Genomic DNA, 25,742 nt, shown 5'->3' on the forward strand with positions numbered 1-25,742 from the left:
CTTACTCAGGCCAGGAGAATTACCATTTGCAGATGACCCTTGTGGCTTGGCAAGGAATGTCATAAACCCACACATGCTGGTCAAAGGAGGAGGTGGTTTAAGTCTTTTGAAATGATGTCATCAGGAGAATGGAGACATTGTCAGCTGTGAGCAGGACACCATTTGACATAGGGTGGGAGGACGCAGAGCAATCAGCAGGCTCTTACTTCTAGACTGTTCTTGGAGTTGGCTGGCAGCAACCTGATTGGCAATAGTTGTTTGCCTGAGTTCCCAGGATTCCATTTTGAGTTCATTCTGGTTGAACAGAACGTTTTGTCAGAACAATTATGGCTTTCTTCCTAAAGTGTGCTTGGCCGGAAAAGAAAGCAGGAGCCCTCAAGGGCTAATAATCTAGCAGTGGCTGACACTGAAGTGATGCATGGAAGAAAGGCTACCAAGCAAGGGAGGTGGAGAGAAGTTTGAAGCAACTGGGGTAAGCTGAGGTGTGTGAAAGCAGCCCTTCGGCTCATGTGTCCCCACAGAGACAGCACGGGTGGCTAGTGATGAGGAGGAGTGTGCCAAAGCCAGAGGGCCACAGGAAAGGGAAGGCTTGGGCAGCAGTACATGACTTGGTGAAGACATGAAGAATGTCTTCAAGGAACTTGTCTATGTAGCAGACTGGTGATGAGCTGGTCTTGTTGAGTCCATGTAGTAAGGAATCAGTACCTTACACACATGCACACACACACACACACACACGAGAGAGAGAGAGAGAGAGAGAGAGAAAGAGAGAGAACAGTATTGCCTTGCCTGTTTACAACAGAGATCTCAGTTACTAACTATATATTCTGGGCTCTTCAAGAGCAGGGGTCATGAATTTTTTTTTTTTTGAGACAGAGTCTTGCTCTGTCACCCAGGCTAGAGTGGAGTGGTGTGATCTCGGCTCACTGGAACCTCCACCTCCTGGGTTCAAGAGATTCTCCTGCCTCAGCCTCCCCAGTAGCTGGGATTACAGGTGTGTGCCACCATGCCCGGCTAATTTTTGCATTTGTTTAGTAGAGATGGGGTTTCACCATGTTGGCCAGGCTGGTCTTGAACTCCTGACCTCATGATCCATCTGCCTTGGCCTCCCAAAGTGCTGGGATTACTGGCATGAGCCACTGCACCCAGCCGAGTGATCATTAATTTTACCTCTGTTGATTCCCTAATGTTACTCAATACAGGGCTGCACCCTTGCCAGGGCCTCCTTGAATACAGTATATTGTTCTTTTAGGCGTCATGGAAAATAGTTTCTTGACATCCTGCCAATGTGCAGTATGCTAAATGGTTTCCATGCCCAAAAGCACGAAAGTTCCCCACCTCATCTTCAACATTCTTTCTCCACACATTTTTAGGGCTCTACCTAACAGTTCAGTTCTAAGCACATCTTTCACTAAGCATGAGGTTTGTTAGTGTTGACAGTCAATACGAGATTAAACCTCTGTGTCCCTTAGCCATTTGCAGAGAGGCCTGGGAAATCAACCATAAACAAAAGGCACATGGGGGGTGAGAAGATAGGTAAGGACCCACAGGGAAATTGCTCATTCTGATGGTGAAGACAGTCCTGACAGACCCAAGGGAAAAGGTGACAAGGAAAGGAAGCCCAAGGGCTTCTACTTTGTCCCAGATTTGTATCTGCATGTGTGATTTTTTTGGTTTTGTTTTGTTTTGTTTGTTTTTTTGAGACAGAGTCCTGCCCTGTCGCCCAGGCTGGAGTGCAATGGCGGATCTCAGCTCACTGCAACGCCCCGCCTTCCAGGTTCAAGCGATTCTCCTGCCTCAGCCTCCCAGGTAGCTGGGATTACAGGCACAAACCACCACACTCGGCTAATTTTTGTATTTTTAGTAGAGATGGGGTTTCACCATGTTGGCCAGGCTGGTCTCTAACTCCTGATCTTGTGATCTGCCCGCTTTGGCCACCCAAAGTGCTGGGATTACAGGCGTGAGCCACCGCGCCTACGTGATTTTCTACCCATTCAGAGGACTGGTGAGGAGCTGCCAAATCTTTTCGGGGACCCTCACAGCTGCTTGGAGATTGTGAATCAGGGATTCTCATGAACAGGCAGAATTATCACAAGAAGTCCGGCATGAAGTGAATGATGGTAGTATGTGGTCCACTGCTAAGAGATGTGGCTTGCTGCTTGTGTTTTTAAACTTTGTTTGTGTTATACTTTCTGCTTACAAAAGGAGAAATATAGGTTCACTAAACATTTTCAAACATTTTAAGAAATATATAATATGAAAAGTGTGGAAGTTTTTTTACGATCCCTGCCCATCTATCCCAGATCACCATTGCCAATTATTTGGTATATCTCTCGAGATGGCATGCTTTCTGATTTTGAAGCAGGTTGTGTCTTTTTTTTTTTTTTTTTTTTGAGACAGGATACAGCTCTGACACCCAGGAGGGAGTGCAGTGGTGCAGTCTTGGTTCATTGCAGCCTCCACCTCCCAGGCTCAAGCCATTCTGTCACCTCAACCTCCTGGGTAGCTGGGATAACAGGTGCATGCCACCATACCCAGTTAATTTTTGTATATTTTGTAGAGCCAGAGTTTCGACACGTTGCTGAGGCTGGTCTCCAACTCCTGAGCTCAAGTCATCCGCCTGCCTCGGCTTCCCAAAGTGCTGGGATTACAAGCCACTGTGCCCAGCCAGGTTGTGACTTAAAATGTGCAATATCTTCGACTTCCAAAATTTGCACCACAAACAGATTCCTTGGCAGTTTGGAGTGTATGTCCCAATCTGTGTGTGTGTGTGTGGGTACAAGAGAAAGAGAGAGAGAAAGAATAAATGTAATAAAATCATACCAAGGCCCCATGTCTATTAAAAAAAAAAAAAGAGGAAGAAGAACACGGTGGTCTAGGTGTGGTTTCTGCCCAAGCATCCCTGAAGTTCTTATGAGCATGTGAAGGGAAGGGGCCATATTTTTTATGCCTAGCAAGGATATTCTGTAGTGGTGGCTTGAGGAGAAACCCTTTTGTAAACAATTACTGGGAAACCTGCAAGTTAAACTTTGACTCCCTCACGGAAGTAAAACCATGTGCCTTTTGGGCATACCCACTCAGTGCACCAGCCACTAAGCAGTTCCAGAGAGTAGTCCTTGTGTTTCAGGGATACGTGATGCTTGGAAAAAGGAGATAGAGACCTAGATTCTTTGTTTTTTTTTTGTTGTTGTTGTTTGTTTGTTTGTTTTTGTGACACAGTCTCACTCTCTCGCCCAGACTGGAGTGCAGTGGCCTCATCTCAGTTCACTGCAACCTCTGCCTCTCAGGCTCAAGGGATTCTCCCACCTCAGCCTCCCGAGTGGCTATGCCACTACCGTCCAGGTAATTTTTGTATTTTAGTAGAGACGGGGTTTTACCATGTTGGTCAGGCTGGTCTCGAACTCCTGACCTCAAATGATCCACCTACCTCGGCCTCCCAAAGTGCTGGGATTATAGGTCTGAGCCACCACATCTGGCCCCCTAGATTCTTATTCATTGTGTAACAGTGTGGCTGCTTTGCTGAGTTTATGCTCCTACATCCACACTTTCACAGAACATTTGAGAGAATATGTTTTGGCTCATGAATTAACTTGCAGTTTGAGACTCCCTAACTGACAATCTCCAAGCTGCTGTGGGAGTCCTTGATTCACATACATGTGTAAAATTTTGCTTGGATTTTCTAGGACAGTGAGCTGCATCCAATTACAGGCTTTCTGTAACCAAATTCTAGGTAGAATTTAGCACTCATCAGTGACTTCTCTTGTTAGTTGTTTAGTTCTGTGAGCATTAAGTAGAATCTAATACAAATATCCATCTAAAAACCACACTTTGGGCTAGGCATGGTGGCTCATGCATAGCACTTTGGGAGGCCAAGGCAGGTGGATTACCTGAGGTCAGGAGTTCAAGACCAGGCTGGCCAACATGGTGAAACCCCATCTCTACTAAAAATACAAAAATTGGCCAGGCGTGGTGGTACACACCGGTAACACCAGCTACTTGGGAGACTGAGGCAGGAGAACCGCTTGAATCTGGGAGGCAGAGGTTGCAGTGAATCCACATCTCACCACTGCACTCCAGCCTGAGCCACAGAGCAAGACTCCATCTCAAAAAAAAAAAAAAAAAAAAATTGGTCAAGCGCAGTGGCTCATGCCTATAATCCCAGCACTTTGGGAGGCTGAGGCAGGCAGATCACCTGAGGTCAGGAATTCGAGACCAGCCTGTCCAACATGGCAAAACCCCGACTCTACCAAAATTACAAAAATTAGCCGGGCACCGTGGCAGGTGCCTGTAGTCCCAGCTACTCGGGAGGCAGGAGAATCGCTTGAACCCAAGAGGTGGAGGTTGCAGTGAGCCGAGATCATACCACTGCACTCCAGCCTGGGTGACGGAGTGAAACCTTGTCTCAAAACAAAAACAAAAACAAAAACAAAAACAAAAACAAATTAGCCAGTCATGGTGGCAGGCACCTGTGATCCCAGCTACTCAGGAGGCTGAGGCAGGAGAATCACTTGAACCCAGGAGGTGGAGATTGCAGTGAGCCGACATCGTGCCACTGCACTCCAGCCTGGGTGACAGAGCGAGACTCTGTCTCAAAAAAAAAAAAAAAAAAAATCAAGATGCATTATATGTATGACATTAATTTAATTCAGCTCTTGGTTAACTAGAGACATTTGGATTTAGCTATTCTACATTTCCAGGGTTACATCTGTAGACCTATAAAGCCAGCCTGAGATGCGTTAATATAGGGAGTGGAGGGGTGGCAGAGTGTTTCTGAGTTCATATTCCATTTCTGTTAGTTATATCTAATCAGAATCTGAATGATGAATGTCAATGAGGGCAGATTCATGGCTGATCTGTATTTCAGTTTCAGAGCAATAGACTGTTTCTTCTTCTCTGACAGTAGACTAGAGTGATTTCATTTGCTAAAGCCTAAGCCTGAACATTTCTGAAAGCTTAGAAAAGTGATGTTTCAGGCTGAGAACGGTGGCTCACACCTGTAATCCCAGCACTTTGGGAGGCCGAGGCAGGCGGATCATGAGGTCAGGAGATCGAGACCATCCTGGCTAACACAGTGAAACGCCGTCTCTACTAAAAATACAAAAAATTAGCCGGTGTGGTGGCACACGCCTGTAGTCCCAGCTACTGGTGAGGCTGAGGCAGGAGAATCGTTTGAATTCGGTCGGTGGAGGTTGCAGTGAGCAGAGGTCGCGCCATTGCACTCTAGCCTGGGCAACAGAGCAAGACTCTGTCTCAAAAAAAAAAAAAAAAAGAAAAGAAAAGAAAAGAAAAAAGTGATGTTTCAGCTGGGCACGATGGCTCATGCCTGTAATCCCAGAACTTTGGGAGGAGTTGGGGGGGCGGAACACCTGAGGTAGGAGTTCGAGACCAGCCTGGTCAACATGGTGAAACCCTGTCTCTATTAAAAACACAAACAATTAGCTGGGGCGTGGTGGCAGGCACCTGTAATCCCAGCTACTTGGGATGCTGAGGCAGAAGAATTGCTTGAACCCAGGAGGCAGAGGCTGCAGTGAGCCGAGATCATGCCACTGCACTCCAGCCTGGGCAGCAGAGTGAAACTCCACCTCAAAAAAAAAAAAAAGAAAAAAAGAAAAGTGATGTTGTTATGGTAGATGCCATTTTTACAGCATAACTTTGTATCACAAACCTTTTTTATTTTTTCATTGCAGTGATCTAACTTCAAAGACAGATTGATTTGTTTTTGTTTTTGTTTTTTGAGACGGAGTCTTGCTCTGTCACCCAGGCTGGAGTGCAGTGGTGTGATCTCGGCTCACTGCAACCTCTGCTTCCCAGCTTCAAGCAATTCTCCTGCCTCAGCCTCCCGAGTAGCTGGGACTACAGGCATGAGACCCCATACCTGGCTAATTTTTGTATTTTTAGTAGAAACGGGGTTTCACCACATTGGCCATGCTGGTCTCAAACTCCTGACCTCAAGTTATCTGCGTGTCTCAGCCTCCCAAAGTGCTGGGATTACAGGCCTGAGCCACCAGACCTGGCCATTGATTTGTTTTTTGTTTCTTCTTTTATTTTTCTCTGCCTCTTTGCATGCCTCAATCAGATGATTTTGTGTGTGTTTTAGAGATATGTTAAAATTACACCAGGCTAACTTGACATCAATATAGCCTTACATTTTAGAAGATAAATTCTGAATTCTTGATGGATTTCATAACATTTATAAGTAGTGTGGTAATCACATGTTTGCTAAACTTTGGAAATCATGATGTAACCCTCTGTCTTCACATAGTGAAGCCTTTTGGATTTTTCTTTAATGAAATATTAAATTGAATGTGGAACTTTTGAGTAATTGGCCCAGATAAAAGAAATGACTCTTCCAGGGATGACAAAAATTAATCCTGACCTTGAGGGATTCACTCTACCAACTCAGAGAATGAGATACAGTGGCATTGATTGGTAAAGTCATAGAGTACCCCTAACTCCCTCAGTTGTTTTTGAGTCATTAAGAACTACTAATATTAGCCCTGTCAGAAGCCAACCTAAGAAAAGAATATTTGCCAAATGCAATTCCAGAGCTGGGATGTTGAGGTAGATAGTGAATATAATGATTAAGTCATTCCTGAAACTTTAGTTCAGTTCTCTTTCCAAAATTAACATACTAATATATATAAAAAATTACTCCTTTTCTCCTACTCCTCTTTCCTACTGGCTTTCAAAAAATAGGACTCAGAAATGAAAGGATCAGGCATCCTCACAAAAATGAAGGAAGCCAAGCTTGAGCTGGACATTGCTTCTCAAGCCTGCACCTGTAGTCCTAACTACATGGGAGGCTGAGGCAGGAGGACGGCTTGAGCCCAAGAGTTTGAGGCCAGCCTGGACAACACAGTGAAACTTTGCCTCTTAAAAAAAAAAATACTGAGCCAAAATAAAAGGTTTCAGGGTTTGTTTTTTTTTTTTTTTCCCGAAACGTGGCTGGCAATAGCACTTGCCTCCAACAAAACTGCAGAGGCAGCTATTCCAGAGTGCAATGGTGCGATCTTGGCTCACTGCAACCTCAACTTCCTGGGTTCAAGCAAACCTCCTGCCTCAGCCTCCTGAATAGCTGGGATTACAGGCATATGCCACCACGCCTGGCTAATTTTTGTATTTTTAGTAGACACGGGGTTTCTCCATGTTGGTTAGGCTGGTCTTGAACTCCTGACCTCAGGTGGTCTGCCTGCCTCAGCCTCTCAAAGTGCTGGGATTACAGGTATGAGCCACTGTGCCTGGCCCACCAGGTATCAAGGTTTTTAAGCACAATTTGGTGGGTAGGGGGAAGCCAGTGATCTGGAGGTGCTGATTGGTCAGGTCAGAGATGAAATCATAGGGTCAAAGCTGTATTCTTGCACAAAGCTGTATTCTTGTATTCAGTTCCTGGGTGGGAGGGCTATAAGATGAGATGAGCTAGTTTATTGATCTAGGTTGTGCCAGCTGATCCATCAAGTGTAGGATCCGCAAAATACCTTAAGCACTGGTTTTAGGTTTTACAATAAACCTAAAATTTAGGTGATGTTATTCCCAGGAGTAATTTGGAGAGGGTCAGAGTCTTGTAGCCTCCAGTTTCATGACTACTAAACCATAATTTTTTTTTTTTTTTTTTTTTTTTTTGAGACAGTCTCACTCTGTTGCCCAGGCTGGAGTTCAGTGGCACAATCTCGGCTCAATGCAATCTCCGCCTCTCGGATTCAACCAATTCTCTGCCTTAGTCTCCTGAGTAGCTGGGATCACAGGTACCCACTAACACGCTCAGCTGATTTTTGAATTTTTAGTACAGATGGGGTTTCACCATCTTGGCCAGGCTGGTCTTGAATGCCTGACCTCATGATCCACCTGCCTCGGCCTCCCAAAGTGCTGGGATTACAGGCGTGAGCCACCGCACTCGGCCCTAAACCATAATTTCTAATCTTGCAGCTAATTTGACAGTCCTACAAAGGCAATCTAGTCCCTAGGCAAGAAGGGGGTTTGTTTTGGGAAAGGGGTGTTATCATCTTTGCTTTAAACTCTAAACTATAGCTGGGCACGGTGGCTCATGCCTGTAATCCCAGCACTTTGGGATGCCAAGGTGGGTAGATGACCTGAGGTCAGGCGTTTGCGACCAGCCTGACCAACATGGAGAAACCCCGTCTCTACTAAAAATACAAAATTAGCAGGGCGTGGTGGCACATGTCTGCAATCCCAGCTACTCCAGAGGCTGAGGCAGGAGAATCGCTTGAACTGAGGAGGTGGAGGCTGCAGTGAGCCAAGATTGTACCACTGCACTCCAGCCTGGGCAACAAGAGCAAAACAACATATCAAAAAACAAAAAAAAACAAAACCTCTAAACTATAAACTAAGTTCCTCCTAAATTTAGTTCAGCCTACATCCAGGAGTGAACAAGGACAGCTTGGAGGCGAGAAGCAAGATGAAGTTGGTTAGGTCAGATCTCTTTCACTGTCTCAGTCACAATTTTGCAATGGCCGCTTCAATAGTGTGTGGGGGAAGAAGTATGTGTGTGTCTGTCTGTGTTGAGGGAGTTGTTCTTTTTTTTTTTTTTTGAGAGGAAATCTCATTCTGTTGCCCAGGCTGGAGTGCAATGGCACAATCTTGGCCCACTGCAACCTCTGCCTTCCAGGTTCAAGCGAGTCTCCTGTCTTAGCCTCCTGAGTAGTTGGGATTACAGGCGTGCGCCACCACACCCGGCTAATTTTTTGTGTTTTTAGTAGAGACAAGGTTTCACCATATTGGCCAGGCTGGTCCTGAACTCCTGCTAGGATTATAGGTGTGATCCACTGCGCTCGGCCTGAGGGGATTGTTAACTTTACATAGCCTTCTCTATCTACCAAGAACAAACAATTCCTTTCTGGCCCCCTTAAGGTAATAATGTTCAGTTTTTTTGTTTTTTTTTTTGTCTTTCTTTCTCATTACCTCATTTCCTCTTGCTCTTTCTTTCAACATTCATTCAACAAACATTCACTGGGGACCTTTAGACATTTATCCCTCAGAGACAGCATAATATAACTGAAAAAACTTTGGCTTCAAAGGTTGTAGAGAGGATCTTTGATCTAACTCTATACTTACAAACTGGGGAAACTTGAACAGGTAACTTAATCTCGTTCAGGCAGAGGACAGAATAGGAACAACATGTCCTTCCCACTTCACATGAGAAGGTATTTTGTAAATTGTAAAAAACAAAAAACAAAAAACAAAAAACAAATGTATAAAACAGACATGTGTCACCATGCCTGGCTAATTTTTGTATTTTTAGTAGAGATGGGGTTTCACCATGTTGGCCAGGCTGGTCTTGAACTCCTGGCCTCAAGTGATCCACCCATATTGGCCTCCCAAAGTACTGGGATTACAGGTGTGAGCCACTGTGCCCAGCCATAAAGGGCAATTTATGCAAAAATGATGAAGTAAAATAGACTTATTGTTTAGTTGTATTTTTATACGCATTGTGGAAGCAATGCAACATGGAGGAAAGGCCATGGAGTCATGCACCCCAGGTCCTGGTTTCAATCTGCCAGCTGTGGTACCTTAGGCAAATAACTCAATTGCTGTATCCCTCTGTAAATGAAGAGTCTGACTTGAATGCAGTGTTTCTTAATCTGTGGTTCTTGGATCACCTGCATCAGAATGACCTGGGTGGCTCACACTTGTAATCCTAACACTTCGGGAGGCCAAGGTGGGAGGATCACTTGAGCCCACGAGTTCAAGACCAGCCCTGAGCAAAAGAGTGAGATACTCTCTCTATAAACTAAACTGATTAATCATTTAAAAATAAAATAAAAGTTTCTGGATTGTGTCCTAGATCAGGTGAATAAGAATCTCTGGAGATGAGGCCCTAGAATCTGCATTTTTAGCAAGTGCTCAGGCCATTGTCATGCACACAGAAGCACACAGAGACCCACTGATAGGACCATCAACAGATTCTCTTCCTGCTCAAAAATTCTATAATTCTCATGACCCAAATTGTAGTTAGTTCTATTTTTCTGTGATCAAAGCAAAATTAAAAGGAGACAGGAAATAACAAAGGTTTAGAAACTACTATTTGCAGGCCAGGCGCGGTGGCTCACACCTGTAATCCCAGCACTTTGGGAGGCTGAGCGGGGAGATCACTGGGTCAGGAAATCGAGACCATCCTGGCCAACATGGTGAAACCTCGCCTCTACTAAAAAAATACAAAAAATTAGCCGAAGGTGGTGGCTGCCTGTAGTCCCAGCTACTTAGGAGGCTGAGGCACGAGACTCGCTTGAACCTGGGACGTGGAGGTTTTCAGTGAGCCACGATCACACCACTGCACTCCAGCCTGGGCAACAGAGCAAGACTACATCTCAAAAAAAAAAAAAAAGAAACTACTATTTGCCTTGTACTATGTTTAGGTTTTTATATACACTATTGTATTTTTCTCCACAATGATCTTTTGAGGTAGGTATTATTATCACCATAGTATGCATGGATTCAAAGTTGGGACTCTGATTTCAAAGTCAGTGGTTTTTCAGGAGTCTCTCTGAACCTATTCTGATTCAGGGGCTGCCTGAAAAAAAAAAGTCAATGGTTTTTCCATTATACAATGCTCCACTAAGAAACCACAAAAGAGCTTACTGTAATTGATAAGCTCCAGTGCACACCTTATTTGTATACAGTAGATTAGGAGTTGTTTCTTCATTTTTGTTGAATCATGAGTTTTTCCTGTTGTGAACCTTAATTGCTTGATCTGGTGATGACAATATAAAAACTATAAGTGTTATGTCACTCCACTTTAGCCTGGGTGACAGAGTAAGACCCTGTCTCAAAAAGACGAAACAAAACAAAACAAAAACCCAGAAAACTAAAATCTTCTTCTTAATTTCTCTTTGCTTTATTCTTCTTGCCTACTTAAAATTTATTCCTCCTATAATCTGTGCATTTTTGTAAGGCAATTTAAATCTTTTGTGTGGTGGGGAATGAATTGGATATAAACAAATAATAAAAAGTAAGCTACAATTATGAATTCACTAAACAACTGCATTCATGTAAAGAGGATAAAAATACTTGAAATTGTGACAGCCCAGGATAATTTCAGTTTATGAGATCTCAAACATACAGCTAGCTGCAAAATAGAGAAGACAAGTAGTCTAGATGAGAAATAGATTTGAAATTGACAAGGTCTATCTTTTGAATCCTTTTGCTTGAGTTACCTATTTCAGAAAGAGAAGGGGCCAGGGCAGGCTCAAAGACTTGGTTCAGATGCGGAGAAGGAGGTTGGTCTGTTTGGAAACAAAGTCAAAACAAGGTCCATGTGAAAGAGGCATTGCCTTTTCCTCTTCATGGTATTTGGAGAAGAAACACAAAAAGAAAGGCAGAGGATCAAGTTCAGGGGTGATTAAGAATGCTGAGTAATTGAGTCATCCAAGAAATTGTTCTTGCTGCTGACCAGTTTGCATGGAAGTTGAACTGGTCAAAACAGAAATCATCTGGCCTTATGATTGGTAACTTGTAACCCCATTATCTTGGTCTCTGATTCATAAGAAAAGTAGTTTGATCTAATTTCAAGCTCAGGTGAAAGGAAGACATGAGGCTGGCCATGGTGGCTTATGTCTGTAATCCCACCACTTTGGGATGCCAAGGTGGGTGGATCACCTGAGGTCAGGAGTTTGAGAACAGCCTGGCCAACATGGCGAAACCCCAATTCTACTAAAAATACAAAAATTAGCCAGGTGTGGTGGCATGCACCTGCAATCCCAGCTACTCAGGAGGCTGAGGGAGAATCACTTGAACCCAAGAGGTGAAGGTTGCAGTGAGCTGAGATCGCACCACTGCACTCCAGATGGGTGACACAGAGACTCTGTCTCAAAAAAAAAAAAAAAAAAAAAGCTGGGTGCGGTGGCTCACACCTATAGTCCCAGCACTTTGGGAAGCTGAGGTGGGCAGATCACGAGGTCAGGCATTCAAGACCAGCCTGGCCAACATGGTGAAACCCCATCTCTACTAAAAATACAAAAAATAGCTGGGCATGGTGGCAGGCGCCTGTAATCCCAGCTGCTCTGGAGGCTGAGGCAGGAGAATTGCTTGAGCCCGGGTGGTGGAGGTTAGAGTGGGCCGAGATTGTGCCACTGCACTCCAGCCAGGGCAACAGAAAGAGACTCCATCTCAAAATAATAAAAAAGAAAGAAAGAAAAGAAAAGAAGAAATGAATATAGGAACTTTCCTCTGTGATTGGATAGAGCTGTCTTGTGACAAGGGAATAGCAAAAGTCACCTGTCTGAGATAATGTTTTGGAAAGGACATTATAAAGCCATATACAATGTAAGCAATTGTTTTTGTTGTTGTTTTTGATTAAGACGACACAGCTGAAGGGAACCCTAGATATCATCAAGTCTAATTCCTTCATCTTATGATGTCTATGTGGACACTGAAGCCTGTCAGGTTAAGTGTATTTGTTGCCCAAGAGCACACACTTAGTAGAAGTAGCAATGTAGACTTTAGAATTAGACAAACCCTATGCAGGGCCCGGCTCTACCATTTACTAGTTTATGATTTAGGGCTGGGGAGCACCTCAGAGAGGTGAAAAGCTGAGCTACACAGAGAAAGTGGAGTTTTCCAGAGGGTCAGGCAATACAGACAGAGGGAGCAGTATATCTGAAGAGGAGCTATGACAGGGAGGATGAGCTTAATGAAGAAAGGGATGCAGGTGGCTGTAGCTGGAGCACATGGAGCTCTTGGGGGAGGGACAAGAAATTATGGGAAGAAAGGGAGGCTGTTGTCTTGTCTCTGGAAGAGGAAACTCCACTGCCAGATTTTTTTTTCTGGCTATATCAATATTACTTTGCATCAGTAACATACCCAAAGAAGCCTGAGTTGCTATAATACAAATTCTAGAAAAGGTGGCTTTTCCAGCAGAGTCTCCTATACTTCTTAGTCTAGGAAGGCAGACTGGAAAGGGCCTGGGATATTACTGGTCCCTTGAAGCCCCTTCCAATAATCCTGTGAGCTGAGCTCTCTTCAGCTCAATGCCCAGGAAGGCTTTCTTAGGCAACAGTTCTTGGGGTGTGTTAAAACAAACAAACAAACCAAAAACCATAAATAATACCTACCATTTCTATGTGCCTGGCATTATTCTGTTGAGTGAATTGATTCATTTAATCCCCACAAGTCTTAGGAAGTAAGCACCGTTATTTGTTTTTCTTCTCCTCAACTTTTCAAAACTTTTTTCTTTTCTTTTTTTTTTTTTTGAGATGGAGTCTTGCACCTGTTGCCCAGGCTGAAGTGCAATGGCGCGATCTCGGCTCGCCACAACCTCCGCCTCCCGGGTTCAAGCGATTCTCCTGCCTCAGCCTCCCCAGTAGCTGGGACTACAGGCATGTGCCATCACGCCTGGCTAATTTTGTATTTTTATTAGAGACGGGGTTTCTCCATGTTGGTCAGGCTGGTCTCGAACCCCTGACCTCAGGTGATCCGCCTGCCTCGGCCTCCCAAAGTGCTGGGATTACAGGCGTGAGCCACCGGGCCCGGCCAACTTTTTTTTTTTTCATTAAAAATTTTTTTTTTACCAGCCTGGCCAATATGGTGAAACCCTGTCTCTACTAAAAATACAAAAATTAGCTGGGCGTGGTGGCGCGCACATATAGTCCCAGCTACTCAGGAAGCTGAGGCAGAAGAATCACTTGAACCCAGGAGGCAGAGGTTGCAGTGAGCAGAGATCACCCCACTGCACTCCAGCCTGGGCGACAGAGTGAGACTCCATCTTAAAAAAAAAAAAAATTGTTTTAGCCAGGCACAGTGACTCACGCCTGTAATCCAACACTTTGGGAGGCTGACGCAGGTGGATCACCTGAGGTCAGGAGTTCGAGACCAGCCTGGCCAACATGGTGAAACGCCGTCTCTACTCAAAATACAAAAATTAGCCGGGCGTGGTGGTGGGCACCTGTAATCCCAGCTACTCGGGAGGCTGAGGCAGGAGAATCGCTTGAACCCAGGAGGTGGAGGTTGCAGTGAGCTGAGATCGCACCACTGCACTCCAGCCTGGGCAACAGAGTGAGACTCCATCTCAAAAAAAAAAAAAAGAAATTAGCCAGGCATGATGGCACGTGACTGTAATCCCAGCTACTCGGGAAGCTGAGGCAGGAGAATTGCTTGAACCCGGGAGGCAGAGGTTGCAGTGAGTCGAGATTGCGCCATTGCACTCCAGCCTGGGCAACAGAGCAAAACTGTCCCAAAAAAATAAAAAAATTTTTTTTTATAAAGATAGGGTCTCGTCGTGTTATGCAGGCTGGTCTTGAACTCCTGGTCTCAAGCAATCCTCCTGCCTTGGCCTCCCAAAGTGCTGGGATTACAGGCATCAGCCACCATTCTCAGCTCAAAACTTTTTATTGGAAGTGTAAGATCCATACAAAAACATATATGTCATAAGTGTACACCCTGATGAATTTTCACAAAAGAGCATACACATGTATGTAACTAGCTTCCAGAATACGACACAAAAAGTTACCAGCACCAAAAGGCCCCTAGCAGTCACTAGTCTTCCCATCCTCAACTCCCTGCAGAACAACTACCATCCTTACTTTTCACAGCAGAGCTTAGTTTGTTTTTGTATGGTATGAACCTGTAGGTAACTGCTTTCATTTCATTTACATTACATTGCATATATGTGGTTAGTTATGGGTCTCTTCATTCTCTCTCATCACTGTATAATGACCTAAACTTTTCATTTTGAAATAGTTTTCTAAACCCACAGAAAAGCTGAAAGACCAGTACAATGAACACTCATATAACTGTTTTTTGTTTTGTTTTGTTTTTGAGGCCTTCTTATTCTGTTGCCCATGCTGGAGTGCAGTGGTGCCATCATGGCTCATTGCAGCCTCTACCTCCTGGGATCAAGTGATCCTCCTGCGTAAGCCTCCTTAGTAGCTGGGACTATAGGCATACGCCAACATTCCTGGCTAACTTTTGTATTTTTTTTTGTAGAAATGGGGTCTCCCTGTGTTGCCTGGGTTGGTCTTGAACTCCTGGGCTCAAGCAACCCTCCTGCTTCAGGTTCCTAAAGAGCTGGGATATAGTTGTGAGCAACCGCACTCAGCCTTATAAAACCTTTACGTAAAACATGAAGAACTATTATTATCTCCACTTTACATATGAGGAAACTAAGGCAAAAAGAAATTAGGTAACTAGCCCAGGTCATGCCCCTGGGATCTAATTTTGCCTAGCTTGCTGCTTAGTCATAAAACTATAGCCAGATCATATAACTTCTCTGAGACCGTTTCTTTACTATTAAGATGGGGGTAATAACCCCACTCCATCAAGTTTCCAGGCTGTTGTGAGGCTCAAATATGAGCGACATGGGAAAGTGCTTTGTGAAGAGTAAAGTGGTGGCACCTATCGTCACAAATGCAGGCTTCTGGGCCCCACCCCTCATAGATCTTGACTCAGTAGGTCTTGGGGAGGAGGCATAATCTTTGACAAACATCTTCGGTGATTCTGATAGTTTCCAGACCACACCATGAGAAAACACATTTGTAAAACAGTAGCTTTCAAACTTTAGAAATTATAAGAATCACTTGAAGGACTTATCAAAACACAGATTGCAGGGCCCACACACAGAATTTCTGATTTACTAGGTTTGGGGTGAGGCCTGAGAATTTGCATTTCTAAGTTCCCATGTGATGCTAATGCTATTGACCCAGGACCCCCACTTTGAGAACCACTGCTGCAAAGCATTTATATAGGTCAGTAATGAGTACTGGTTAAACTGATAATCCACGATAATTTTATTAAGAGTGACTTCCAAGAAAAATAGGTTGGGGCCAGGCCGGTGGCTCATGCCTATAATCCCAGCCCTTTGGGAGGCTGAGACAGGATTGCTTGAGGCCAGGAGTTCAAGACCAGCCTGGGCAACATAGTGAGACCTCATCTCTAACAAAAAATAAATAAAAAAGAAAGAAAGAAAAGAACAAATAAAAAATAGGAAATATTTATAAAAAAATTATTGGGCACTCACAAGCTGAAACAGTTTCAACTATTTATTCAACACCTTAGTGAACACCTGCTCAGTGCAGGAATTATTACGTGTTAACTAGAGGTTACAAAAAGAAAAAACGTTTTTTGACCTCAAGGAAAAAGAATGTATGAACACATAAATAACACTGTGTGATAAAGGTAAGCATAGGCCGGGTGTGGTGGCTCACGCCTGTAATCCCAGCACTTTGGGAGGCTGAGGCAGGCGGATCACGAGGTCAGGAGATTGAGACCATCCTGGCTAACACGGTGAAACCCCGTCTCTACTAAAAAATACAAAAAAATTAGCTGGACATGGTGGTGGGCACCTGTAGTCCCAGCTACTCAGGAGGCTGAGGCGGAAGAATGGCGTGAACCCGGGAGGCAGAGCTTGCAGTGAGCCTAGATCGTGCCACTGCACTCCAGAGCGAAGACTCCGTCTCAAAAAAAAAAAAAAAAAAGGGCAAGCATAAATGTACAAAGTACAGAGGTGCAGAGGTGTCTGAGTGATAGATTCCATCTAAGGTAGTCAGGAGGTCTTCCTGGGGGTGGTGGCATCTGTCCACCACCCCCAGGTGGGAATTTGAAAGATAAATTCCCAGTGAACAAGGTGGAGACAGCATAAGCAATGACACACAGGAATCCTATAATAGGATGTGTTCAAAGGACTGTAAGTAAATCTGTGTGACTAGAGCTTAAAGTTTAAGACAGGTGCAACGCAAAGCATCTGAGACAGGACTCAATCAATTTAGAAGTTTATTTTGCCAAGGCTAAGGACACACACACAGGAGACAGGTCTGTGCCTTTCTCCAAAGATGGTTTTGAGGGTTTCAGTATCTGAAGGGGAAAGGAGTGGATATTGGGGAGAGGAGAAATTTTTAAGAGGTGTGGGCCGATAAGAGGCAAATGGTTGCATTCCTCTGAGTCTTTGATTAGCCATTGACATGTGAGATGGGGGGCAGAGGCATAGTCACGCATTCATTTAGCTCAGTGAATCTGCATTTTTACATAAGATAAAATAAACAAAATCCCCAAGTTGCACGGAGCTCTCTGACACAGACTCCCCTCTGAGCTGCTGGTAACATCACCTGGATATGCAAGCATCTTTGGGATTCTCTCTCTCAAGAATTCCTTGCCTTCCTCTCCTCATGGATGGTTATTCCCTAGTCATAAGCCTCTGGATGGTATCATGTTGTGAGGGGCTTCCCCTCTCATTAACCCTGTGCAACAACTTCCCAATAAAGCTTGACGAGTGTAAAAAAAATAAAATAAAATAAAATAAATAAATAAACATACGCCAGAGGGAGCAATCAAATATTAATTTGTCTCAGGTGAGCAGAGGCATGCTATTGTCTTCTGTCCTATGTCCCACACCTGTGAATATAAGCTATCAATTTACATTGTGAGGATGAAATTCAACAGAACTTTTTAGGGTAAAGATCTTGGGGCCCACAAGGAATTTCCTAGTGGGCAAATTATGAGGGAGGTATGTAGCTTTTTTGTTTTGTTTTCTTTTGAGACAGGGTCTCACTCTGTTATCCAGGCTGGAGTGCAGTGTCTCCATTATAGCGGTCCCCAACTGCAGCCTTGACCACCCAGGCTCAAATGATCCTCCCACCTCAGCCCAGCAAGTAGGACTACAGGTGCATGCCACCACACCTGGCTAACTTTTGTATTTTCTGTAGAGATGGGATTTCACCATGTTGCCCAGGCTGGTCTCAAACTCCTGGGTTCAAGTGATCGCCTGCCTCAGCCTCCCAAAGGGCTGGGATTACAGGCATGAACCACTGCGCCTGACTTATGTAGCTTATCTTTGAATAGGAGGTTTGTGTGACACAGTCCCCAGCTTCACTTTTCCCTTTGGCTTAGTGATTTTGGGGTCCCAAGATTTATTTTCCTTTCACACAGGTAAAGTCCGGAGAAGAAGCTGGTGAGAAAGAGACAGGAGCCAGATGCTGAATGATGGTAAATCGAATCCTGGAGGGAACCAAACAAAACCCTGAAAACCTCCAGGAATCTCAGGTTGGCCAAATCCTTGGTAATGTCCTGCCACTCCCCAGGACTGCCACACTGTACACATCCTATCTAATGGCAACCTACTGCAGGGGCCAAGGAAAAACGTCTCCTTTGTCCTCTGGAGGTTCACTGAAAAATCAACTGGCAGAAAGCAAATTAACAGGGCAAAAGATGTACATGTATTATTATAAAAAGACGTAAATGTATTATTGGGCATGTGGGGGAACCACAGAGTAATTACTCCACCTCTCAGTGGGCTCAGAAGCTTATATACCCCTCCTAAGGTTACAGAAAGTTTGGGGGCTCAGAAAATGGTGGTAAATCAGGATTTAGTGGCAAGACAGAAATGGAAACTTGGCTAGCAAAAGTCATCTCATTATGTAGATCAGGGGCCCCCAAACTTTGGGCCATTTACATTGTGGCCATTTACATTCCTGTTAGGAATAGGGCTGCACAGCAATTCCTATGCTGTGCAATTCCAACACCTATGGCAGGTGAATGAGCAATACCGCCTGAACTCTGCCTCTTGTCAGATCAGCAGCTGGTATTAGGTTCTCTTAGGAGCAAGAACCCCATTGTGTACTGCACATGCAAGGGATCTAGGTTGTGGCTCCTTATGAGAATCTAATGCCTGATGATTTAAGGTGGAACAGTTTCATCCTGAAAACCATCCCCCTGCCCTGGTCCATGGAAAAATTGTCTTCATGAAACCTATCCCTGGTGCCAAAAAGCCTGGGGACCACTGATGTAGATGAAACTGAAACCTCACAGGTAGTAGCCATTGGAAAGAATAGATGGTTAATGTTTCAGACCTTTAAAGGTGTCAGACTCTCCATTAACCTTTCCTATATCTGGACAAGGGAAAACCTCAGAGCACCTGGCTGCATCAATGCAGAATTTCTCTGTATACTGCAAGCCTCTCCCACACACACACACACAAAAACAAACAGCTTCGTAGGACTACTTCCGCTTGCAGGTCCTCTGAACAGCCATCTCAAAATATGTGAAAGAAGTATATTTTGGGGGTAAAATTTTTTGGTTTCCTTCACTACACATCTCACCTTGGGTGTTATTCTTGCCACTGGTTTCATGTTCTCAGACTCACGAAGCTGAAAAAGAGTTGGGGGTGCAGAATTTGATGTGCTTCATCTTTTGTGGGCTTGAAGAGTCTCTTGTTGCCAGAATTAGTCCTGGGGCCCTCTGCTTCACAGGCAAATAAAAGCAAAAAGAAGCTTGCTCAGCCTTAAGTGAGGAAATGACTCACAGGTTTAAAACAAAAGAGGAAAAGATGGAGGCGTTTTGTAGGTGAAAGGGCGAGAGTCTTCTGATGCAAAATAAGAGGTCATTAGAGCAGGGATGGATTATCAATAAGCAGAGCAAACATTTGCTTAGGGAACAAACAGCACCGGAACACGAAAAAGAAAGAAAAACGTAATAATTTAATTACTTAAAACACTGAAGATGGCAACATAGGAAAAACCCAAACCAGAACATTTTTGGACTTCATAACACTTATTTTATGGTTCAGTATTTATGGCTTAGTATTTTATTTTGAATTACATGTGGGGAGGAGGGGGAAAAATAATTTTTCTTGCTAAGTAAGGACTATTATATATTCAGGTATAATGGTATAAGGGATACCATTTTAATGGGTCCGTTTGGAGCTTTAAATATGATCAACAGTATCTGTGTGCATGCAAGATTGGTTAAGAAATTGGGTTAGACCGGGTGCGGTGGCTCACGCCTGTAATCCCAGCACTTTGGGAGGCCAAGGCGGGCAGATCACGAGGTCAAGAGATCGAGACCATCCTGGCCAACATGGTGAAACTCCCGTCTCTACTAAAAATACAAAAATTAGCTGGGCGTGGTGGCCTGCGCTTGTAGTCCCAGCTACTCGGGAGGCTGAGGCAGGAGAATCACTTGAACCCGGGAGGCTGGGGTTGCAGTGAGCCGAGATCGCGCCACTACACTCCAGCCAGGCGACAGAGCGACACTCCGTCTCAAAAAAAAAACAACACAAAAAACAAAAAACAAACACAAAAAAACCAACAACAACAACAACAACAGAAAATGAAAACAAATTGGGGTAAAAGCGTCTGAGAGCTTCCTACAGTTTCAACTCCAAAGCTTCACAAAGCCAGTCTCTGGGACTCCAGCGCTGTGGGCTCCTCAGAGGGCGGACCCGCGGCGCCAGCACCTGCTCCCTTCCCACCTCCCAACCCTCCTCTCTGTTATATCCTCCCTGCGAGCTGGGGTGTGGGGGGAGGGGGCGGGGGAGTGGGGGCCGAGGCCGGACAGCTTCATCTGGAAATCCCCTGCCACTCACGGGGGAAGAAGTCCCACGAGCCCTACCTGGCCTCAGGCGATGGCGCAACTTGTCTGCTCAAATAATCTCGTTCCAAATCCGCGCGTTTTACACAACAAACAAAACAACAACAACAAAAAAACACAACTGGGACTCAGATGACGATTTGTCTCTGAAAAACAATGCATAACCCTGAACGTATAAAGTTGCCTATCTCACATAAACCTAGGCAGCTGTCATTCTGGAGTGATCTGGAGTTAAGTTTTTTCTTTTCTTTCTCTTGGTTTTTTTGTTTGTTTTGTTTTTTTTTTTTTAGACAGGGTCTCACTCTGTCACTCAGGCTGGAGTGCAGTGGTGCAGTGGCGCAGTGGCGCGATCTCGACTCATTGCAGCCGCGACCACCTGGGCTCAAACGATTCTTTCACCTCAGCCACCCACCCCCCTGCCCCCAATCCCGCTAAACAGCCGGGACTAGCTGCGACTACAGGCGCGCGCCACCACGCTGGGCTGCTTTCTTTGTATTTTGGGAGAGACGGGGTTTCACCATGTTGGCCAGGCCGGTGATTCGCTCGCCTCGGCCTCCCAAAGTGCTAGGATTACAGGCGTGAGCCACCGTGCCCAGCCTCCACAAAACTTTTAAAAGTTATTACTTCGCTAAAAATAACAGCGTAGAAGCCATTGTGCAGCGCCACGCGATCTCGGCTCACTGCAGCCTCGACCTCCCAGGCTCAAGCGATCCTCCCATCTTAGCCTCGCAGGTAGCTGGGGCCACAGGCGCGCGACACCACGCTGGGCTATTTTTTAAAATAAAATAAAATAAAAATCTTCGCCAGGCTGGTCTCGAACTCCTAGGCTCGACAGATCCTCTCGCCTCAGCATCCCAAAGTGTTGTGATTACAGGCGTGAGCCACCGCTTCCATTTTTAGAGTTCTATTCTGAGGACTAACGCCGTTCAACAAGTTGGTGTGAATTTGTTTGCGTTTTTCAAAACCCCAAAGCCGGCCTGGGCGCCATCCCCATTTGCCCCGGGCCTCCCAGGATCCCGACCACAGGCAGGGCCCCGACCCCAGGCAGCGCCCCGACTCCAGGCAGGGCTACCTCCAACTCCCAGCCTCCCCAGGCCGGGCCCCCGCCCCGCTCCCGACAGGCTCCTCTCCCCGCGGCGGGGCCCCTCGCCCGGGCAGCACACCCTCTCACCCCGACCGGGCCCCCACCCCTCTAGGAGGGCCGGCGTTGGAGGAGGGCGCCGGGACGTGCCCGAGGGTGACACTCGGGCTTGGGACAGGGCGTGCTGCCGCGGGTCACGTGCTGCGGAGGCTCGGGGAGGGGCGGCGAGGCGGGGTTTATAGCCCGGGCGCCCGCGGGCCCCACGGTTTGACCGGGTCGTGGCAGCTGGAGTCGTCTTCGGGACGCGCCTTCTCTTCGCCTTTCGCTGCAGTCCGTCTGTGAGTGCGCACCTACTGGGTGCCCCAGCGAGCCCGTCCTGGGCCCCCAGCGGCGCCCAGTTGGGGTGGGGTCTCCCCGGGGCCTCGGGGCTGCTGCTCTGCTCCCCGCGGGGCTCAAAGGTGGACGGGACGCGGGGATGATGGTCCGAGACCCCCCGCTCGCCTCGCTGCTTCCAGGTCCTGGCTGGGTAGGGGCGGTCTCCTGAACCCGCGCTTTCGACCCTTGCCTTTGTGCGTTGAGGCTTCTTTCCTGCCAACAGATTTAGGGCGATTGCTATCGAATGTCCCTTGGCCTGCCTGGGTGGTTGTGGGGAAACAATTCACATTTGTCGAAGGGACATTATCGAAAGGGAAACGCATTAGAAAACCGCATTTTTTTTTTTTTTTTTGACGGAGTCTGGCTCTGTCGCCCAGGCTGGAGTGCAGTGACGCCATCTAGGCTCACTGCGACCTCCGCCTCCCGGATTCAAGCGATTCTCTTGCCTCAGCCTCCAGAGCAGCTGGGATAACAGGCGCCCGCCACCACGCCCAGCTAATTTTTGTATTTTTAGAAGAGACGGGGTTTCACCATGTTGGTCAGGCTGGTCTTGAACTCCTGACCTCAAGCAATCCACCCGCCTCGGTCTCCCAAAGTGCTGGGATTGCAGGCGTGAGCCACCTCGCCCGGCTTGGCTAGCATTTTTGTCAACAGATACTCGGAGAAACAAGACAAATATGTCAACAACTTTACTTCTCCCTCCTGAGTATTGCAAGTTTACACATAAGCTCTGAAACTTTGCCTCAAAAGAGGGAGTGGGGTTGTGTGGGTGTGGGTCCTTCAGGAGGGGGACCTGGAGAGCTGGAGAGAGGAAAGAAGTGCAGAAGATTACACGGAGCTCACCCTGAATTTTTCTCTACTTGAAATCAGCATTTGCTTGGGTTGGGGAATGAATTTGGGAGAGTCTTATCCCAGTGTTCTGAAATAAGTCTCTTTTCTGCAGATTTCTTTCTCCAGGAAGAAAAATGGCATCCATTGCAGTTGATCCACAACCGGTATGAATTTTGAGTAGCCTTTGCCTACTTTCTCTCCTTTTGTATTTTGAGAGATTAATAAGCATACCCTCCCTACTTTGATTGCAGAGTGTGGTGACTCGGGTGGTCAACCTGCCCTTGGTGAGCTCCACGTATGACCTCATGTCCTCAGCCTATCTCACTACAAAGGACCAGTATCCCTACCTGAAGTCTGTGTGTGAGATGGCAGAGAACGGTGTGAAGATCATCACCTCCGTGGCCATGACCAGTGCTCTGCCCATCATCCAGAAGCTAGAGCCGCAAAGTGAGTTCTGATTTTTCAAGATGCAAGTCAAGGGATTGGTCAGTGGTGAGCCCCTGAGCTCACAGCAGTAACATCTGGAACTCCTCAGCCCTTCCTTGGGGAATACACTGCCTTTGCCTAGAAACTTTCAGGTGACCCTCGTTACCGTAAAAGGCCTGTTTCTTTTCTTTTCTTTTTTTTTTTTTTTGAGATGGAGTCTCACTCTATCACCCAGGCTGGAGTTCAGTGGCGCGATCTCGGCTCACTGCAACCTCTGCCGGCTGGGTTCAAGCGATTCTCCTGCCTCAGCCTCCTGAGTAGCTGGGACTACAGGCTCCCACCACCATGCCCAGCTAATTTTTGTATTTTTAGTAGAGACGTGGTTTCACAATATTGGCCAGGCTTAACTCCTGACTTTGTGATCCACCCACCTCTGCCTCCCGAAGTGCTGGGATTACAGGTGTGAGCCACCACGCCTGTCCATAGAAGGCCTGTTTCACAGCTTTGGCAGATGTTTATGATCCTTTAATTAAAAATCCCCCAGAGGACGGGCACGGTGGCCTACACCTGTAATCCTAGCACTTTGGGAGGCCTAGATGGGAGAATCGCTTGAGGCCTGGAATTTGAGACTGCTCACTGCAGTCTCTGCCTCCCAGGCTCGGGTGATTGTCCTGCCTCAGCTACCTGAGTAGTTGGGATTACAGGCATACACCACCATACCCAGCTAATTTTGTATTTTTAGTAGAGACAGGGATTTGCCATGTTTGCCAGGCTGGTCAGGAACTCCTGACCCCAGGTGATCCGCCCGCCTCGGCCTCCCAAAGTGCTGGGACTACAGGTGTGAGCCACCATGCCTGGCCATGAATGAGTTTTAGAAATGGATAGTGGTGATGGTTGTATAATGTTGTAAATGGACTTAATGCCACTGAATTGCACAGTTAAAAATGGTTGAAATGGTGAAATTTGTTATGTATATTTTACCAAAATAAAGAATAGAAATCTCATACTCCATGAGAAATCTCATACTGTCATACTTAGTAGTCACTCCCCATTTCCTAACATCCACCCTGAGACAGCTACTAATCTACTTTGTCTTTATAGATTTGCCTATGCTGGATATTTCTTATAAATGAAATCATAAAATGTGTGGGTTTTTTGTGATTGGCTTCTTTCATTGAGCATAATGTTTTCAAAGTTAATCTATCTTGTCACATCATATCAGTACTTCATCTCTTTTTATTGTCGAATAGTAATTCACTGTCTAGACAGACAATATTTATTCATTCTTCAACTGATGGATGTTTGGGTTCATTCTACTTTTGGAGATTATGTATAATGCTTCTGTGAACATTTGTATACAAGTTTTTGTGTGGACATGTTTTCAGGTTTTTTTGGTATATACCCAGGAGTGGAATTGCTGGGTTATATAATAACTGTTTAAGCTTTTGAGGAGCTGCCAGACTGTTTTCCAAATCAGCTGTACCATTTTACATTCCCACAAACACTGTATGGAGGCTCCAATTTCTCCACATCATGAACTGCTTTTGAATAAAGATTTAAATCATTCTTTCAAATGGTTAAGCCAGGGACTTTTAGGATTATAAGGAGCCTTTAGAGACCAGCCATTCCAACTCTACTACTTCCTAAATGAATTTGGTACTAGTACTTGGTTTGGTATTCTTAGCAGGAAGCTCACACTAAAATCTCCCTTGTTAGGGAGATCCAGGGTGGTCTTGGCATACTCTTTCCTCGTGAGGACCCCAAATACACTGACCTGTGCTGAAGTAAGCGTAGGTAGGGATTAAACTGGCATGGGAATGCCAATTTTGAGAGAGTTTCCAGATACCTTATTCTCTGAATGAGAGTTCAGGGAAAGCCCGGCTACTCTTGGCATTAATATTAGGGGCCAGTTGATAAGGAAGAAGCTTCAGAGCCAGCTTCCTGTTTGGCCTGTCACTGCCTCTGCCTGCTCCTCCCTCACACCCCCATATTTCCTTATCTGTAGAAGAGAGTTGCCAGCAACTTGCCAGGCCTCTTCCTGTCAGAGCTAGAGAAACCAGGCAATGCATTCTGTTGTATAAGATCAACATTCTTGCATTTTTTTTTTTTTTTTTTTTCGAGATGGAGTCTCGCTCTGTTACCCAGGCTGGAGTGCAATGGTGCATCTCGGCTCACTGGAACCCCTGCTTCCTGAGTTCAAGCGATTCTCCTGCCTCAGCCTCCTGAGTAGTTGGGACTACAGGCGCATATCACCATGCCCAGCTAATTTTTGTATTTTTAGTAGAGACGGGATTTCACCATGTTGGCCAGGATGGTCTCGATCTCTTGACCTCATGATCCACCTGCCTCAGCCTCCCAAAGTGCTGGGATTACAGGCGTGAGCCACCGCGCCCAGCCCATTATTGCCATTTTTTATAAGACCTATGGTAATGTGTGTTCATTCTATACCTATAGTACTACATTAACCTTTTCCCATTTGTGATTCTAGTTGCAGTTGCCAATATCTATGCCTGTAAGGGGCTAGACAGAATTGAGGAGAGACTGCCTTTTCTGAATCAGCCATCAACTCAGGTGAGCTTGGGACAAAAGTGCCGAGGCTTGACACTTCACATGTTTTCATCTTCTATCTGTTAAAACAAGCTGTACATACCACAAGCAGGCAAATACTTGTTTTCCCAACTTGGATCTGGATGTGTGTTTGAAAAATAATGGCCACTTCCTT

The 25,742-nt window shown here is 45.7% G+C and overlaps 1 protein-coding gene across 15 annotated transcripts in view; it reads left to right on the plus strand.

Moving 5' to 3' along the window:
* Nucleotides 1–25,742, plus strand: part of PLIN2 (perilipin 2) — a 123,817-nt gene that overhangs the window by 81,766 nt on the left and 16,309 nt on the right. For 4 of the 15 annotated variants that reach the window (XM_063650508.1, XM_063650509.1, XM_063650512.1 and 1 more), the window contains exons 2-5: nucleotides 17,869–17,982; nucleotides 22,707–22,758; nucleotides 22,846–23,041; nucleotides 25,509–25,591. In XM_063650508.1, coding sequence (XP_063506578.1) covers nucleotides 22,729–22,758; nucleotides 22,846–23,041; nucleotides 25,509–25,591 — 309 coding nt within the window. In that variant the 5' untranslated portion in view covers nucleotides 17,869–17,982; nucleotides 22,707–22,728. Of the gene's footprint in view, nucleotides 1–1,707; nucleotides 1,810–17,868; nucleotides 17,983–21,268; nucleotides 21,915–22,706; nucleotides 22,759–22,845; nucleotides 23,042–25,508; nucleotides 25,592–25,742 lie in introns of those variants that run through there. The other 11 variants (XM_063650513.1, XM_063650505.1, XM_063650507.1 and 8 more) reach the window with 9 other exon arrangements.

Source organism: Pongo pygmaeus, chromosome 13, assembly GCF_028885625.2.
Source record: "Pongo pygmaeus isolate AG05252 chromosome 13, NHGRI_mPonPyg2-v2.0_pri, whole genome shotgun sequence".
Lineage (NCBI taxonomy): Eukaryota > Metazoa > Chordata > Mammalia > Primates > Hominidae > Pongo > Pongo pygmaeus.